Consider the following 16,938-nt stretch of genomic DNA (forward strand, 5'->3'; position numbering starts at 1 on the left):
GGGCTGCTCTTTGGGGTAAGTGCTTTGTTTTTCCTTCAGTCAGTTGCAGGGCTCTTTAGGTGGGTCAGAGTCTACGGACGGACTGATGCGTTTCCAAGTAGAGAGCGGTACGCACGTCTTTTTGAGGTGACAGCTAGTAGGATCTGTTAGAATAAACTAATGTAGTACCAGGTGCCTTTATTGCATGCAGTTCTTTCTCAGGTGAGTCACTGTTACGGCACGTTTACGGGTAGGATGTCAATGTTAGTTTGTGTGTTTGCTCTGCTGTGTCTGTGGGGACACGCTGTGCTTGGCTGGGAACCTGGGGCGGGAGTGATGTCAGGGCCTGTCTTCAATCAGGGCGGAAGCACTGTGTGATTGGCTTGGAGGAAGCCAGGGCAGAAGCAGCATGCAGGGCTTGCCGGCGCCATGGGCAGAAGCTGTCGGGGCAGGCCGGGACGCCGAGGAGGGGTGGCGCAACGAGGCTGGTGGTCGGTGGCGCGCCACGGTGGGCTGGATAGGGAGGGGGCGAGGCGGCGGGTGGTTGGTGGCTTCTGTGGAAATGGCCCTTGTGCGGGGTGGGGGCGGTGCATTCAGAGGAACCTTGACAGGCTGCAGATAGGGGCAGGCAGGAACCTTTTGAAGTTCAGGAGAGGGAAATGGCAAGCCCTACCCCTAGGGAGGAACAACTCTATTGAGCAGCACTGGATATCTGGGTACTAAATAAGCATTTCTTCATGGAAGGGGTGGTTAGGCATTAGAACAGGCTGCCCGGGGAAGTGGTGGAGTCCCCATCCTTAGAAGTATTCAAGAGACGTGTGGGCATAGCACTTAGGGATATGATTTAGTGGTAGCATTAGGTTGATGCTTGGACTTGATGGTCTTAAGGGCTTCTTCCAACATAAGAATTGTTGTTGAGGATGGGGATTCAACTAACAAGTGCATTTTTGGGAACTGGCTCTCTCCTTCACTGTAGGTGACAGCAGCTTTGTGGGCCCTGCGAGGAGGCACCTCTGTAGTGATTGCAAATGGAGTCCACCCGAAAATCTCGGGTCATGTCATCACAGATATTGTAGAAGGGAAGAAAGTTGGAACTTTTTTTTCAGAGGTAAGACCTGCAGGTGAGTACGGAAGTAATATGTACGCTGGGAGCAGTAGAGATTCCCTGGCAGTTTAGGGTTGAAATTTGGCTAGGCCTGCCTGTTCAACAAATGGGAAACTATGCTCTGCTTGACAAGCGGCTTTGGAAAGGTAAGTTTCAATGTTGGAATGGAACATCTTGAATCCTCTGCTTGGGTTCCTTCCAGCTGATGACTTGCTGCATCAGCCTTGCATTCAGAGAACTAAGTAGAATTTGTCTTGTTTTCAGTCTTAGAGGTTATCGTCTCTTATTGATGATTTCAGGGTGAAAGCATGCATATAGAATGTAGTGCTGAACTAAGATAGTGTGCGGTTTCATGTTTTATCCTAGGTTCTTCTTATGACTCAGTCTTTTGTTACTGTATGTAGCAATGTTTTCCTGCCTGTGTGTTGCTGTGACAATGTAACAAGGGCCGCAGAAAGTCAGACCAAAGATCTGTGATCTTAGCAGAATAGAACAAGTATAGAGTGATACTCGTGACTTGCACTGTAAGACAAGCAAATGCCTTGGAGTATAAAAATGCTAAATGGATTTCTTGTAAAAATTGGCCATATCCTTTGGACCCAGGTAAACACTTAGCATCCATGGGTCACAGGAGTCACGAGCCTTAACCAGGTATTGTGTGTAAACTCTGGAGCTAGCACTATGTGAAGAACTGCTTGCTTTACTTTGTGTGTGCTTGTGGGCAGGAGGAGTGAAAGTTGCTTCCTGCTGGCTTTTGATGCCCCCACCTTCTGTATGGAAAGAGAACATGGGTGATCGATCTCTGTTCAACTTCTATGATGAGACATTGTCTTTTCCCTCATTGCTTTTTCACATGAAAAAGGTGTTTTCTTAGTCCTTTTCTACAGAAACTGTTCCAAAGATCTGTCGATCCCTGTTTCTCTTGGCTGAAACTGTTTTTATTCTACTGTGACCTTTTCAAGGTGAGCGAAAATAAAAGTTTGTGTAGCGTCCGAGATGCAAGTGAACCTTCAGTTTATGAGATAGCAAGGCTAACTTTGAGTTTTGATTAGATTGTGGATGGTTTTTGTTGCCTTTCCTAGGCCTTCTCCAAAAGCTTAAACAGGGAAGTTGCTGTTCAACGCTGATGAGCATTGAAGTGATGTTTTCATAGGATTATGTGCACTACCAAGGCCTGATTTCCCCTTTTGTCTCTGCATTGCTTCATGTTTATCTGCTGTGAATTGTACTTGCTATTTTGTTGCATAGTGGCTGCAAAGGAATCACAGGCTGGTTGAGGTTGAAAGGACCTCCAGAGGTCACGTGGTCCAACACCCCTTTTGTGTTCAAAGAACACAAAAATACACGCCACATTATAAAGTATGACCTTGCTTTAAAAAGCTGTTTTAACAGTCCTTCATTAAGTCTTATTAATCAAGTGTCCCCTAGTTCTTTTCTTACGCTTCCCACTATACCTCCTGTTATTTTCCTTACCGTGGGAATTCCTGCTCTGGCAATTTCTGTAGGACACTTCTTGAATAGAAGTCCGGGCATATTAGTCACATGCCAAGTCATCTGTTCTACAGACAATTTCAAGAGTTAAAAGTGAAAACGTAGCTTATCCAGGAGCTCCTTGAGAACTCCTTAGTGAAATGCTGCCTGAGCCTTTTGACTTGTTCCTTCAGTTTCTGTTTCAAAACTTGTTCTGTATCATTTCAGTTTGAGATGGATTCTTTGACATCCGTGCCAAGAAAAAAACCTCTCCTCTGTAGGAGCCCTTCAACGTACACAGAGCGGAGAGAGAGCAGCTATTGTGCAAGCTGTTGCTGAGGCTGGTTTTGGCTTCCTGTATTGTTTGCACATTCCCAGGTTGTTTTGCAATCTTTTCTCTTTTCAGTAGTTATGTAATTAAACTTTTTCAAAGGATGCCTTCCTTTTTTTGCAGTAGCCTCCCACTCCCTGAGATGTAGCTGTCCTTGTATTCTTTTGCTCTTTGTCAAGTCTTCTTGATACAGGTTGTATACTTGTTTGTCCCCTACGACATGGATGATCTTACTGAATCTCTGTGATGCCTTGAAAAGGGCTATGCTCGGGGACCGTGGCAGCATTTTGGTATCTGATACAGATTTTCCTGTTGTGGCATACAGTAAACTTCTTTGATATGTCTCTTAAGACCGTACCTGTTTTTCTGCTTTGAGTAAGGAGTTGAAAGTTGAAAGGTTAGTGTTCATTTCCTTCCACCTTTGTCTGCATGTCTTGTGGTTGTGTGTGTGTGTTTGTTTTGGCAGGCCCTACAGTAGAGCAGCAGGGTGGAATGTCTCGAGCCGGTAGCAGGACGCTGGCAGCTCTGCAGCCTGAGCAGGTGAGAGAACAGTATGTTCTCGCTCTTTAAGGCTGTGAACATGTGGCAAGTTTTAAAATACAGGTTTATAACACAAATGGGTCCTGGAAAAAATCAGCTGGCTCCAAGTATTCAGGGCATCAAGCCAGTGAGAAGATGTGTCAGTAGGAATGAGCTGAAGTGAGCCAGATGTCAAACACCATGGAGTTCGTGTAAGAATGCAGTTCAGACACTTTTCTCTTTCAGAGAGCAGAGATTTATTTTTTTTTTATCATCTCGCTGACTTATTAACTGATCAGAGAGAAGAAATTCTCTTGGCAAACAAAAAGGACTTAGAAGAAGCTGAAAATAAAGGTAATATTACGGGTCCTTTCATGGAACACCTGTTGTCATGAGCTTTTCTGGGCCTCAAAGGAAAGGAGCAGAACAAGAGTAGTCTGTCACCTGCAATTGGATATTATGGCCGTCACAGATTAGGGAACCCAGGACTTTGAGAGCTTGTCAGTGTAAGCAGCTGCAGCTTCCGTAAGAGCTGTCTCTATCAGAGAAGATGGAGAGAGAGGCCTTTGAAAGCAGCAACCCACAGCATTGTTTAAAAAACTAAAAATAGAACAGTGTTTTCTTTTGCCAAAGGAGGCTCACTTTAGAAATTAAATCTAGCAAGTATCTTCCCTGTTATCATCATGCATGAAATAGCATGAATATTCTCCTGGGCTGGTTAACGTAATGTTTGGCCCCTGTGGGGAAGGTTGTTACTTAAAAATGATGCTTTCCAGAAAGAACCACCTTACCTTCTGACTGAGGAAAGTACAGTTCAGGCAGCACAGACTAAATCCATTCTTTTGTGTAAGAGTGGTGCGTGAGGAAGCTGGTCTCGGGTTAGAAAATGTGTGGAACTGGCGCATCACAAATTGTAAAGTTCAGTAAAAGACATACGGCAACCATTTTGTACTGAGGAGAATGCCTGGAGGGACATTTCTGAGTAAACTTCCTACCTGAACGTGTTCAGACTAGAAAACTCCGGCAGCTCTTGCCCAATCTGAAATGCTATGCGTTCCTTTGCTCTTTGGGATTTCTATCTGTGAAATAGAAAGAGGCAATTAGTGCGCAAACCTTCCAGGAATATTGCAAGGGTAGAAATTGGTAAGAAATTCAGGTACACGGTTGTGTAACGGTACTAGAAATAGGACAAACTTTGTCTTTGCGGATGTTACTTCATATACAAATCATTCATATCGTATTAGGTGTATATGTGATGGTAGGTGAAAGCGTTGTCAAATTGGAGCAGTTTGATTGTAGCTACTAAACTTAATGCTTTACATTGTTCATCTTAGGTAGGTTTCTTGCTGCGGCGTGGGAAACAGCGGCTTTTTTTCCTGGTTTGACCATTAGGTCACTTTTTCTTGAAACTAGCCAGATAAATCTATCTTGAGCGCAATTTTTTCTTTCTTCTAGGAAGATTGGCACTTCCTTTGTTGAAACGTCTCAGTCTGTCTACATCAAAGCTGAACAGCTTGGCTGTTGGGCTCTGTCAGATTGCAGCATCTTCACAGGACAGCGTCGGCAGCATAGTTCGGAGAGCACGCATAGCAAAAGATCTAGAGTTGGAGCAGGTGACAGTGCCTGTTGGGGTCTTTCTTGCGATTTTTTTGAGTCCCGTCCAGACTGACTGTCTCCCACAGGTATGTGAGGAGGGCAGAGAGATCTTTGATAACAAAAGTGTATTTCTACTGGTGAGTTATTGGAAGGCTGCAAGAAGTCTTGCCTCAAAAGACTTCTGCTTATATTCTTCTGAAATGAATTCTGCTGTCATCCCATTTTTTTTTTTCTACAGAAAACTACAGTCTTCTTGGGACTTGCTTGTGCAATGCTGAGAGTTATTCAGCGTTGGGTTTTGATACCCAACGTAGAGAAGGAGTTAGCTTACATTCAGGTGGTGCAATTTCTGCCTGTGTCTTATCACATAGCTTCCCTGCTTAACTTGCAACTTACAAGGCTCCTACCAATGAGCACTTTTCTGTCCATGCTGACTACAGCTGAATTGCAGGCTACGATTAAACATCAAATGTTTAATATAGGTCGTTAATAACAAACTGCAACTGTTAAGAATATATGCTGACAAGATCAGCACGAAGTAGAAGTTCTAGGCTCTGAGTGGTCTGTCCCATACTGATACTGCATGTTTGCACTGAGGCAGAATGATATCTTTCCACAAGCGTGTAAAAGCTAAGTCTAGGCTCTTACTGCCGGTATCTTTAGCAAGACTGATTGAGCATTTCTCTAACATATGAGCAAGTATTTGAGGAGCAAGGGATGGGTATGGGCACTTAAAAAGAGACTGCCGAAGGGCAGCTTCACAACTGAATTTTGTGAGTGTTTGTCCTCGTTTCATACTGAAGGGGAGTCTGCTCTAGGCAAAGTTCATGTGAAAGGAAAAGGCAGTAGTCTCCCTTTCTGCCATTATTGCTTCCTTGCTGCTCGCTCTGTTCTTCACAGAAAACCAGTGTGTTTCCTTGCCAAATTCTAGTCTGCCTTCCTAGACTCCAGCCTTTGCCTCCTGGGTGTCTTGCCTTGCCTAGCCAAACTCTCCCATTCTCCTCTTCTTTATCTCATTTGTTTTATCAGGCTGATTCTTACTGGCTTCCCACCCTCAACCCCCCCCACCCCCCCCCCCCCCAACCTTTCTTTTTTTTTTTTTTTTTCTTTTTTTACAGACTTAGGATGGCTTGTCTTGTTACTTTTCTTCCTGCCAGCCCCCATCCTCAAGTTCTCCGATGTAACTTCAGAGGATCATCTTTGATACCTCTGCATCTGAATAATATGGTTTCTCTCCCATGCTGTAGCTGATAGTAGGATGGACTCTGAGTGCAGAGGAGAGGTTGCTTCCTCCATAGTTTACTATTGCATCTCATACTGGTTTGGGTAAGCAATTACCGAGGAAATTTGACTTCTCCATGGAGTAGTGTGTGCCTGATAGCTAGCTGGAGAGAGCATACACGGAATTGAGTCAGTGCTCAGAGTTCAGTCTTGAGTTGCAGTAAAGGTGAAACAATTGCAGACTAACAGTTTACCTTCTAGTGAGCTGCGAAGCGAGTGCGGAGTTCCGATCCGCGGTTGCGTATTCTCCGTGAGGGGAGCGGCCGGAGACGAACGAAGTGCGTGACAGACCAAAAAGAAGTGCTGTTTTCACCAAGTTTTGATTGGTGGTGCCCAATATGTGGGCCTGGCAGTGTATCTTGTGATCCTATTTTTGCTCTTAAATGCTTTGAGTGTGACAAGAAAAAAGGCGGGAGCATTATCTAAGTAACTAACAGTTTAGAAGTGTTGGTGTATTTGCTGTGGCGTTTGGTCAGTTTGCCAAGTACTGGAGAGGTGGAGGGGGCTGACTGATTATCAAAGCGGTAGAACGGAGAGAGTCCTTTCTGTGGTGGTTTGGGCTTGAGCCCTGGCAATTTGGTAAGAAGGGGGAGAGTGAATTTATTTAGGTGTCAATGCCTTTTTAAATGGTATTTATTGACGGATACACAGGAGTGATTCCTTGTTTTGTATGGGCTTATTAAGAAAGTGCATGAGAAAACTTGGCATTTGGCTCGAAATTCGGTCCTGTTGAAATGTAAATTTTGTGGAAAAGGTGGTAATGTTTGTCTAGAAGATGAAAGGCTGAGTGCTTCAGCTCTTTTCCTGAAGTTCCATGGATTTATGATTGGAACATGGAACGGGGCTCCTTAATAACCTGAAATAGTAAAGTTTGTATGCGGGAAGAGGCATTTAATCCCAGAGAACTGGGACATTTGGGAAGAAGATTAGGAAAAGATAGTAAAAACCCACAGTAAAAAGGTTTGCGTGGAAATTGAAACAAAGGACAGTAACTAATAAGGAATAGTAATAAATAAATAAAAGGGAATGGAAAATCAAAGAAATGAGTAATATCCAAAACAAAGATGTTTTAAAGAAAGCCTCCTTGGGTGCACACTGGCACATTCAAAGGATATTGTTAGAACTGGGAGCGCAGAAAGGAAGAGGACTTTCACTAAGTATTGCAATCAGTGGTGGCCACTATATAAGCTGAATGGCCACTTTATGGATCAGTCGACTATAACACTATCTTGCAATCCATGTTTTTGAGGAGAGAAGGAAAATAGGATGAAGTGTAGTATACTGATACGTTGTTTCAGCATCTTAGAGAGAAAAGGAGTGGAATTAATTGGCCCTTGACTGAGCCTTTGGTGTTGGCGTGAGAAAAGTACAGGCTGGAGAAAGATAAAGGAAGCGTTAAAAGAGTTGTCCCCGGTGTTAAAGGTGTGACATGTAGTATTTAACAGAGCCATTTGAAGTTGAATGAGCAGGGAAGGAGGATGTAGGAATGTTAATAGTTCTGCCTCAGCAGGAAGCTGTGTGTTTTTGTTTTTGTTTTTGTTTTTTTTTTAAATAGCAAAACAAATTACGCAACGTTGCTTAACTTGTCAGAAGATAAATAAGAAAGTGTTTTGACAAGCAGCCACGGGAGGGAGAAAAACAGCTTACAGGCCTTTTGAGAAAGTACAAGTTGATTTCACTGAATTGCCCAAGGTAGGGAGGATAAAATATCTATGGGTAATAGCAGATCATTTAACACAATGGGTAGAAGCTTATCCTGTAGCTCGAGCTATGGCACAAATGGTGGTAAAAGCTCTATTAGAACACCTGATACCTAAATATGGGATAATCCAGTACATTGCTTTTGATCAGGGCACACACTTTGCTTCTAAAATAATAAAATTATTATGTCAATCATTAGGTATTCAGTGGGAATACCATACTCCGTGGCACCCACAAAGCTCAGGGAAAGTAGAAAGATTGAATCAAACACTAAAACAACACTTGGCTAAATTAATGATCGAGACACAAATGCCCTGGATGAAATGCTTACCATTGGCACTTTTAAACATAAGAACTAAACCACACAGTGAGACCGGATTATCGCCATATGAAATGTTATATGGTATGCCTTATTCTCAAGGGATGCCTCTAGGAAAAATGTAGTTGAGGAGCGTAGCATCCAGAAATACGTAATTACCATTGGAAGGAGGTTACAAGAGCTAAGAGAAATTGGAATGATGGCTCAAACACCACCTTTAGGATTTGCTATTCATAAGATACAACCAGGAGACAAGGTCTTAATAAAAACCTGGAGGGAAGAATCATTGAGCCCCCGATGGGAGGGACTGTAAGTAGTAAGTTTTACTTACTACTGAAACAGCTGTGAGAACAGCAGAAAGGGGTTGGATCCACAGATCCAGAATGAAAGGACCAGTAACTACCGAAACCTGGAGGGTTGAGTCCACTCCTGGGGAACTGAAACTAAAGCTAAAGAAGAACTAATATTCTGGCAATGAGGCTCTGCATGAATTAAGGATGCCAAATAAAGGGGACAAGCCTAAAGGGAGGAAAGGGAGAAGGCAAGACCGGGGCAGGACCCTCCACTGCAGTGTGTATGGTCTACCGAGGGAGGCGATGGGTATTGACTGCCGAGTGAGAGGGCCTCGACCGGACTTCTCCCACACTAAGGTGAGGTTGTCCCGAGAAAATAACGTAAGAACTTTTCTTTTTAAACCCATATAAAATTGTGATTCGTTTTCCAGGAGCTGGATCACCCCGGCAGGCTGAACGGTATCACAAGCCCAAATTGACCCTGAAAGTGGGCCCAACCCCTTGATTGAAGGCGTCTTGCCTATTATGATCCAGCTACATGGGCAGAAGACGGATCCTGGGGCTATAGGACCCCAATATATATGCTTAATAGAATAACTAGGTTACAAGCTGTAATGGAAATAGTTGTAAATAAAACCGGAGGTGCGCTTGGCTTAATTGCAAAGCAAAATACCAAGATGAGGACTACTTATCTACTTCTGTATCAAAATCGCTTAGCTTTGGATTATTTACTAGCACAAGAAGAAGTCTGTGGAAAATCTAACCTTAGTAATTGCTGTTTAGAGATTAATGATGAAGGTGTTTCTTCCAAGTAGCTGGTAGAATGCTACGTTTTGGTTTAGGATGAGAAGAGCGCTGATAACATGCTGATGTTTTAATTGTTGCAGAGCCGTGCTTACACCAAGCCAAGGATGTTTCAGCTTCTCACTGTCCTGCCAGCGAGCAGGCTGGGGGTGCAGCAAGAGCTGGGAGGAGGGCTGGACTGCTCGGGGTTAGGCTGGGCATCGGACAGCTGGGCATCAGCGGTGGTGAGCAATTGCATTGTGCATCACTTGTTTCATACACATGAGTAGTAGTAGAACTATCATCATTATTGTCATTATTATTATTTATGATTATTTATTATTGTTATTTTCTTGTCTTTATCTCACCTCACAGGCTTCACTTTCCCATTTCTCTCTCCCATCCCAGAGAGGGAGGGGGTGAGGTGAGTGAATGGCCGTGTGGTGTTTAGCTGCCAGCTGGGTTAAACCACAACAGAAAGAAAAGCTGTAAATGAACTTGTAAAAGAAATGAAGAAGATTGCACACGTCCCAGTTCAAACTTGGAATGGAATCGATCTAAGAAGATTATGGGAGGGGGCTTTATGGGCAGTGATTGTTTTGCTAAAATGAGGATGGTTGTATTGTGGATATGTGGAGAATTGTTAATAATTCCATGTTTAATACCTTCAATTACCAGACTGATACACTCCAGTTATACAAGGAATGCAAATATCTGCAGTACCTGTTGTGGGAATAGGAATGTTGTTTTTGCAGAGTTACGTTGTTTAGAGGGCAGGAATGTGGTACTGAGAGATGCTTACAGTGATAAGAAAGCTTAGCAGGCGACCTTGTAAAATGCAGACAACCAGACTTCTTAGGACAATTAGGTGAAAATCACGGTGTCAAGTCAGACAAGTGAAGAAACATTACCTCTCCAAGCAGTAAAAATGTCAAAAGAACTTTGAAATTTAACAGGCCGGCAAGTGAAGGCCATGCATTGTTTGTGAAGCATCGGATAGATGGTGAACCTGGATTACCCAGTCAGTGGGGAAACAGGGGAGGGTCCTGTCATCAGAAAGTATATAAACTGTGTTTTGGAACTAGTAGGTGCGCTCTCCTGCTTGTGGGGCGCCCGCCATTGCAATCGCGAACAAATTACTTCTTCACTGAGATCCTCGCCTGAGCCTAAGTTACTGGCTACGGAGTTTCTCACACTGTTGACCCAGAACCAGGGAGAAGAGAAAACCCATTGCCTGACGATAATAAAAAGAAAAGAATATCCAAAATTGATACCAATTTGGCAAGTATTGACTCGATTGGAAAGGAAAACACGGATCAATACCATGAAAAAGGAGATGGGGGACTGTGAAATATGTTCATCTGATTCGTGTCAATATGGAACAATGCTAGGGCCTCATAATGAAATGTGACCTTCTGTCTTACATCCCCTTGTATAAATAACCACAAGTCCAAGAGAAACAGAGTGGTTAGTGTATATAGTTCTTGTATCTTGCAAAAGAATGGTCTAGCAGTTTGTGTTGATAGAGGGTTTGAAGGGTAAACCTTGAGACTCGGGTCTGGGAGATAAGAGAATAGGGGGGAGTTTTTTGAGATAACTGCTGACTATTGCATGAGACACAACTTTCTGGCATCTGGCCCAGAGACTACTGAATAAGGGGGGTGGGGGGAAGCTGAAGAACGACCGAAGGACAAAACTTGTGAGGAAGACTACGAGCCTTCAGTATGAGCGACCCCCAGAGGGACCACTGGAGACTGATACGCATGCATCCGTGGGATGGTTCGGGTTCCGGGAAACTAATTATAATACCCCTGCCTTTTCCAAAAGTGGTGATGAATATGTATTAGCCTAGGAGCATAAAAACCAGCCGCCTGATGTAACTGGTGTGCGTCTTGGTGGAGCAGAGACTCCCAGCGCACCCAGTGCTGTTTGCTTACCTCTGTTCCTTTAATAAATTGTAAACTTTGATTGTAACCCTGTTTGGGACTCGGTCATTTATAACAATATACAATAGCATGTTTGTCTCTAGTACTTACAAGGCGAAGTTCTGAGATCATATTTCACAGACTGCTTCTTACAGATTTCAAGAAATCCAATTGTTCTGAAGTACAGCCGTGCTCTATTACTATCTAAAGGGAACAAACTGTTTTCAAACCCATTACAGATTGGATGTTTTTTATTTATTTAAATAAGCTTGTCTCTGCAGCTTTCCTTCGTGATGCTGATCTTCGGAGAGGCAGATTGTTAACAAGATACAATCAAATTGCATTTTAATGTCTAGTTTTGTATGTTAAAGACGCACAGTATCTGGGTACAGCAAGGTTCCACTAATTGACAAGGATCTTTCTGAAGTATTCCTTATTTTTTCAGTATTCTTTTCAAATTGTGGACAGCAGGATGAGGTAGAATATCAAACACGGTGACTGTTTTTTACCCAGAGGACACTAGTAGGGAAAAGGAGTTGGTCTGAGTTGACCTTGACATGCTTAAGGGGTTGGTACATGAGAACCTCGTGAAGTTCAAGAAGGCTAAGTGCAAGGTTCACCACCGTCATCAAGGCACTCCCAAGAATGAATGCAGGCTGGTTGATGAGTGGATTGGGAGCAGCCCTGCAGAGAAGGACTTGGGAGCGTTGATGGATGAAAAGCTCTACATGAGGCAGCGATGTGCAGTTGCAAACCAGAAAGCCAGCCGTATCGTGAGCCACATCAAAAGTATGACCAGAAGGTCCAGGGAGGTGATTCTCGCTCTCTACTCCACTCCTGTGAGGCCCCACCTGCAGTGCTGCATTCAGCTCTGGGGACTCCAACATAAGAAATAAATGTGTTAGAGCAGGTCCAGAGCAGGGCCACGAAGTTGATGAGGGCTGGAGGACATCTCCTATGAAGACAGGCTGAGAGAACTGGGGTTGCTTAGCCTAGAGAAGAGAGGGCTCTGAGGAGACCTTATAGTGGCCCTCTAGTACCTGAAGCAGGCTTCGGGTAAGCTGGGGAGGGACTTTTTGTCAGGGAGTGTAATGACAGGACAAGGAGTAATGGCTTTAAACTAAAAGGGTAGATGTAGATTAGAATAAAGGAAGAAATTCTTTACTATGGGTGGTGAGGCACTGGAACAGGCTGCTTGGGGAAGTTGTGAATGCCCCATCCCTGGAAGTATTGAAGGCCAAGTTGGATGGGGCTTTGAGCAATCTGGTCTAGTGGGAGGTGTCATAGAATCATAGAATGATTTGTGCTGGAAGGGAACTTGAAGGTCATCTACTCCCCCCTGCCATAGGCAAGGACACCTTCTGGTTATAAACGTAAAATCAGCGTGATAAAACAAAAGGCTTCTGTATAAGAGAGCACAAGTAAAATGTTCGTCGTAGGAAGAGCTCATTAGCTACTTCCAGCCAGAATGATTAGGGATAAGAGTTCTTGCATCTGAAATAGTTTTATACAGCTAGCGAATTTGTGCCAGAGCCTATGTTCAGGGTTTCCTTTGACTTACTGCAGTCTCCCTTTGCCAGTAGTACCCTGAAGCTCAAGTTTGTTTCTGAAACGTTAAGATACTTCATTTCTGGAGTTACACGTTCTGACTCGGAAAAAATTCTTGGTGCTGTATATTAATATTGAGTAAGTCAGCAGAATGCAAAATCCTGTTCTTACTCTATTTTGCAGATGTTATTCTCCCAGAGGAGTCAGATCACTTTGTTGTTGTTGTTGTTGTTGTTTTAATTCCCTGCTGACAGGTGTCTTCTTTGGCCATAGCTAGCGGAAATGGCTTGCTAATAAAAGGAGGAAAAGAGGCAACATACAGCAATCAAATCCTTCATCATCTGACTCAAGAAGCACTCTCCATTCATGGAGTCAAAGATGCAGTGCAAGTAGTAAGTGTCTAGAATTAAAGCAACAACTTTTGTGCTGTAGCATGTAGAAAACAAAAGAGTACACTTTTGTACTCTTTTCGGAGAGCTTTCTTGGCTTCTCCATGCAACCCCAAGCTTTTCCATAGAAACGATCTGCAAGCAGCTTCTTTGGGGTGGCTGCATGCCATTGCTGGGATACAACTACTTCCTTTTACATAGAAAAAAATCATTCTCTGCCTTGGAAGAGCATTTCCCCAACCCTTTCTCTACTACTCTTAATTCTGACTTACTGGCTGGCAACCTCCCGGACCCAAATACTATTCTGATTAAATCTATTAACTTGCATTCTTACCTCAGTCATTTCCCATTTTATGTTTCTCCTCCTCTAATCTGCTTCATCCACATATTTTGAACATTTTGTCTCACTTGCCTTTATTCCCACCCATTTTCCCGCCCATTATTTCCCCCTCCCACTGTTCCACAGGAACAAAGGCCACTGTCCTACATAATTGCTTTGACATGCGTAATGTTTTGTAGCAGAGATGCATCACGAGAGAAATATTTGTGAAGTACTTAAATTACACTTAAAACATGGATTTTTCACATAGCATTTCCATTTGGCAAATAGTGTATACAAGCAGTGATTGATGCAGGAAAACATGGTAAAATAGGTCATGTTCTGATAATGTTAAAGTCATATTAAGAGAAGCTTGCCTGATAGCTACTCAGGAGCAAGTCCTCACTCGCTTGTGTTTTCTTTTTGTCTTTTTTTTTTTTTTTTTTAATGTCTGGTTTGGTTGTGTTTTGTTTTGTGTTTTTTTTCATAGAATACCCTGAGTTGCAAAGGACCCATGAGGACTACCAAGTTCAACCCCTAGCTCCACACAGGACCACCCAGAAATCAGACCATGCATCTTGGAGCGTTGCCCAAACACTTCTTGAATTCCAGCAGGCTCAGTGCTGTGACCACTGTCCTGGGAGCCTGTTCCAGTGCCCTGCCACCTCTTGGTGCAGAACCTTTCTCTAACGTCCAGCCTGACCCTCCCCTGTCACAGCTCTATGCCATTCCCTTGGGTCCTGTCGCTGTCACCTGAGAGAAGAGATCGGCACCTGCTCCTCCACTCCTCCCTCTCATTGTTAAGGTGTCTTAGCTGCTACGATTAAATTCAGAGATTGACGATGCATTAGATCTTCTTCATCAGGATCGTAAAATAACTGAAAGTCCTTGCCTTGTTTTGGGCCCAGTAACTCTTTTGTGTCTGAAACATACACTTTGGAGAGGGCTGGTGTCAGTTTACAAAAGAAAAGGATAAAAACAGGTAAGGTCTTTTGTAGGGGAGACTTGCAAACCTGGAAATATCTGCCTTCCTCGAAACTCCCCTCCCCTCATTTTATATTGCTGACTTTGACATTATATGGCATAGGCTATCCCTTTGGTTAAGTTTGAATCGGTTGTGGTTATGTGCTCTCCTAACTTTTAGCAGACCCTCGACCTTCTCACTGTGGGGGGAGAAGAGAAAGCCTTGGAACTGTGTGAGCACTGTTTAGCAACAGCCAAAACAGTGGTTTGTTTAAGGCAAAAATCCAAAATGTAGCAGTATAGGGACTGCTATGAAAAAAATTAACTCTATCCTAGCTATACCCAGAACAACAAGCTGCACTTTTTGCCTGTTACGCATTGGTACAATCTACAGCACAAAATACTTCTGGTATTGCAGGTGAAGATTCATGCTGGCCCAAAGTTTGCCTCTTACTTGACGTTCAACCCCTCAGAAGTGAAATCTCTCCACGACGAATATGGGGATCTGGAGAGCTGCATTGAGGTTGTGGACAGTGTACAAGAGGGTGTCGAACATATCCACAAGTATGGAAGTTCTCACCTGGATGTTACCGTCACGGAGAATGGTTTGTGACCAATCTGTTCCCTTAAGCTTCTGCTTTGGTTTCACTGTGGGATCTTGTTATTAGCATAACTACTTACATTGCAGTAGTTTCTCTTATCTTGGTTCTGTAGTGAGCATAATCAGCTGGAACCCTATGAGCTAAATCTATCTGTAGTTGTGTTTAATTCAAGGAAAACATGTTGTGTGCCCTTATTCCAGGAGGTGAAGGCATGTGTTTGAGCAACTGGCCAACGACAAGTCAACGCATGCTCTTGTCAGGCAGATTGCTTTGTGTTCCTGTATTGTACAGACTTACCACATCAGACAGTTTTGCAGAAACATCTCCTGAATCCTGGAGACGTCTTTAGGCCTCCGAAGGAGGAAGAGGTGAGCTTCTATAGAGGGAATATGGGCTGTAAGAAAGATCAGACTATATACGTTTTGTCTTCCCAGGTTGCTTTTAAGCCTTGCAAACAAGGACCACAAGTGTTTTTCTCCATCTCTCCCTGTCCTTTATTTCCCAGTTCCGCATCTGTAGCGTAAAAGCTGCATGTATCTCAGTTCCCAGTTTCTTGCTCCTTTGATGCCGCGAACTTCTGTTCCTATGCGCCACTCTGTGCTTCTTCCACTCCTCTGCATGAGGTTTGAACACTCTGCCACTTCAAAACGTAGCTAGAACTGCTCCCAGCCAAAGGATGACTCTCCATACAAGGCTAAAACTTCTGAGAGTCAGCTACAGTAAGGTCATTTTGATTTGTGGCTCATCAGTGTGAGATTCAAGCAGGCATCTGTTTCTGTACCTTCTGCAGAAATTAAACGAGTAGCACCGAAAGGCATGCATTTGATACTGTAAGCCACTACCTGGTGCACTAGTGATTTACTTGGGTGTGTACTGGAGATAGAGTTCATCTTTAGCATTCGTCCCATTGCTCTGGGCAACTGACTTGCAGCTTACAGCCTTACAGAGAAAGGCATCCTCCAGAGTACTAAGGCTCGTACAACTCTGCTTGAGGTTGCTCCAGTCTCACATGTTCTGTGTTGAACTGGGTTAGTTAGCTGACTTCATGTGGTGTTTCGGCATTCTCTTTCCCAAATACTGTTTTCAGTATAAACTTAATATAGGACTTTCCATTAATTTCCATTAATTCCATTATTATAGGACTTTCCATCTGGAACAGTTCCATGTATCCATTGAGATAATGTAGAGCTGAACATGTAGTTTAACTGTCTGACTGCAAAATGTAGCTTGGGGCTGCTGTCACTTCTTCCCAGTCATACAACTATCCCTGTTTGCGAGGTCTAGGCTGTAGTAAGAATTAGACATCTTTTCACTTCTTGTCTTTGCAAGCTTCTTGTAATATTTACAGTTGTGTCTATGTGATAAACATATTACGAAGAAGGTGTGTATGAACATGCTTTAATCCAGGCTGTTAAATACTGTCTGATAATGTTGCAGGTGAAAGTTCTGTTATTGTATCTCTTCACGGTATGAGGCTGTGCCTATTGGACTGCATGATCACTCTGTACTGTATCCTATTTTCTTCTCTGCCTCTTTTTCAGAGAAAACAGTGGAGTTCTTCCTCCAGCATGTGGACAGTGCTTGGAATGCCAGTAACCGATTCTCTGATGGATAGAGATTTGTACTCTGTATGTGCCTGTGGTGTGCAGGCAGCTAAGCACCACAAAGCCGTTTGCTCCCTCAGCAGTGTGGGAGGAAGGAAAGACTGGAACAAAACTGAGTATCAGTTACCTAAGTAAACAGGTGCACATACTAGGAAGTGCAGAAGACAAGGGAAACATTAATTCCTGAGGTAGAAACTACTAGAAATCGCTG

At 43.4% G+C, this 16,938-nt stretch overlaps 1 protein-coding gene across 1 annotated transcript; it reads left to right on the forward strand.

Annotated features, from left to right (window-relative positions):
• Window positions 1–388: 388 nt before the first annotated feature.
• On the forward strand, window positions 389–16,738 carry LOC311221549 (delta-1-pyrroline-5-carboxylate synthase-like; the record flags this gene model as incomplete). Its single annotated transcript, XM_084305609.1, has 8 exons — window positions 389–487; window positions 956–1,100; window positions 3,352–3,436; window positions 3,658–3,758; window positions 4,860–5,086; window positions 13,105–13,242; window positions 14,940–15,126; window positions 16,665–16,738. 8 exons carry the CDS (start codon window positions 389–391, stop codon window positions 16,736–16,738), a joined length of 1,056 nt encoding a protein of 351 aa, XP_084161735.1.
• Between the last annotated feature and the right edge of the window lie 200 nt (window positions 16,739–16,938).

Source organism: Netta rufina, assembly GCF_964035555.1.
Source record: "Netta rufina genome assembly, chromosome: Z".
NCBI classification, from domain to species: Eukaryota; Metazoa; Chordata; class Aves; order Anseriformes; family Anatidae; genus Netta; species Netta rufina.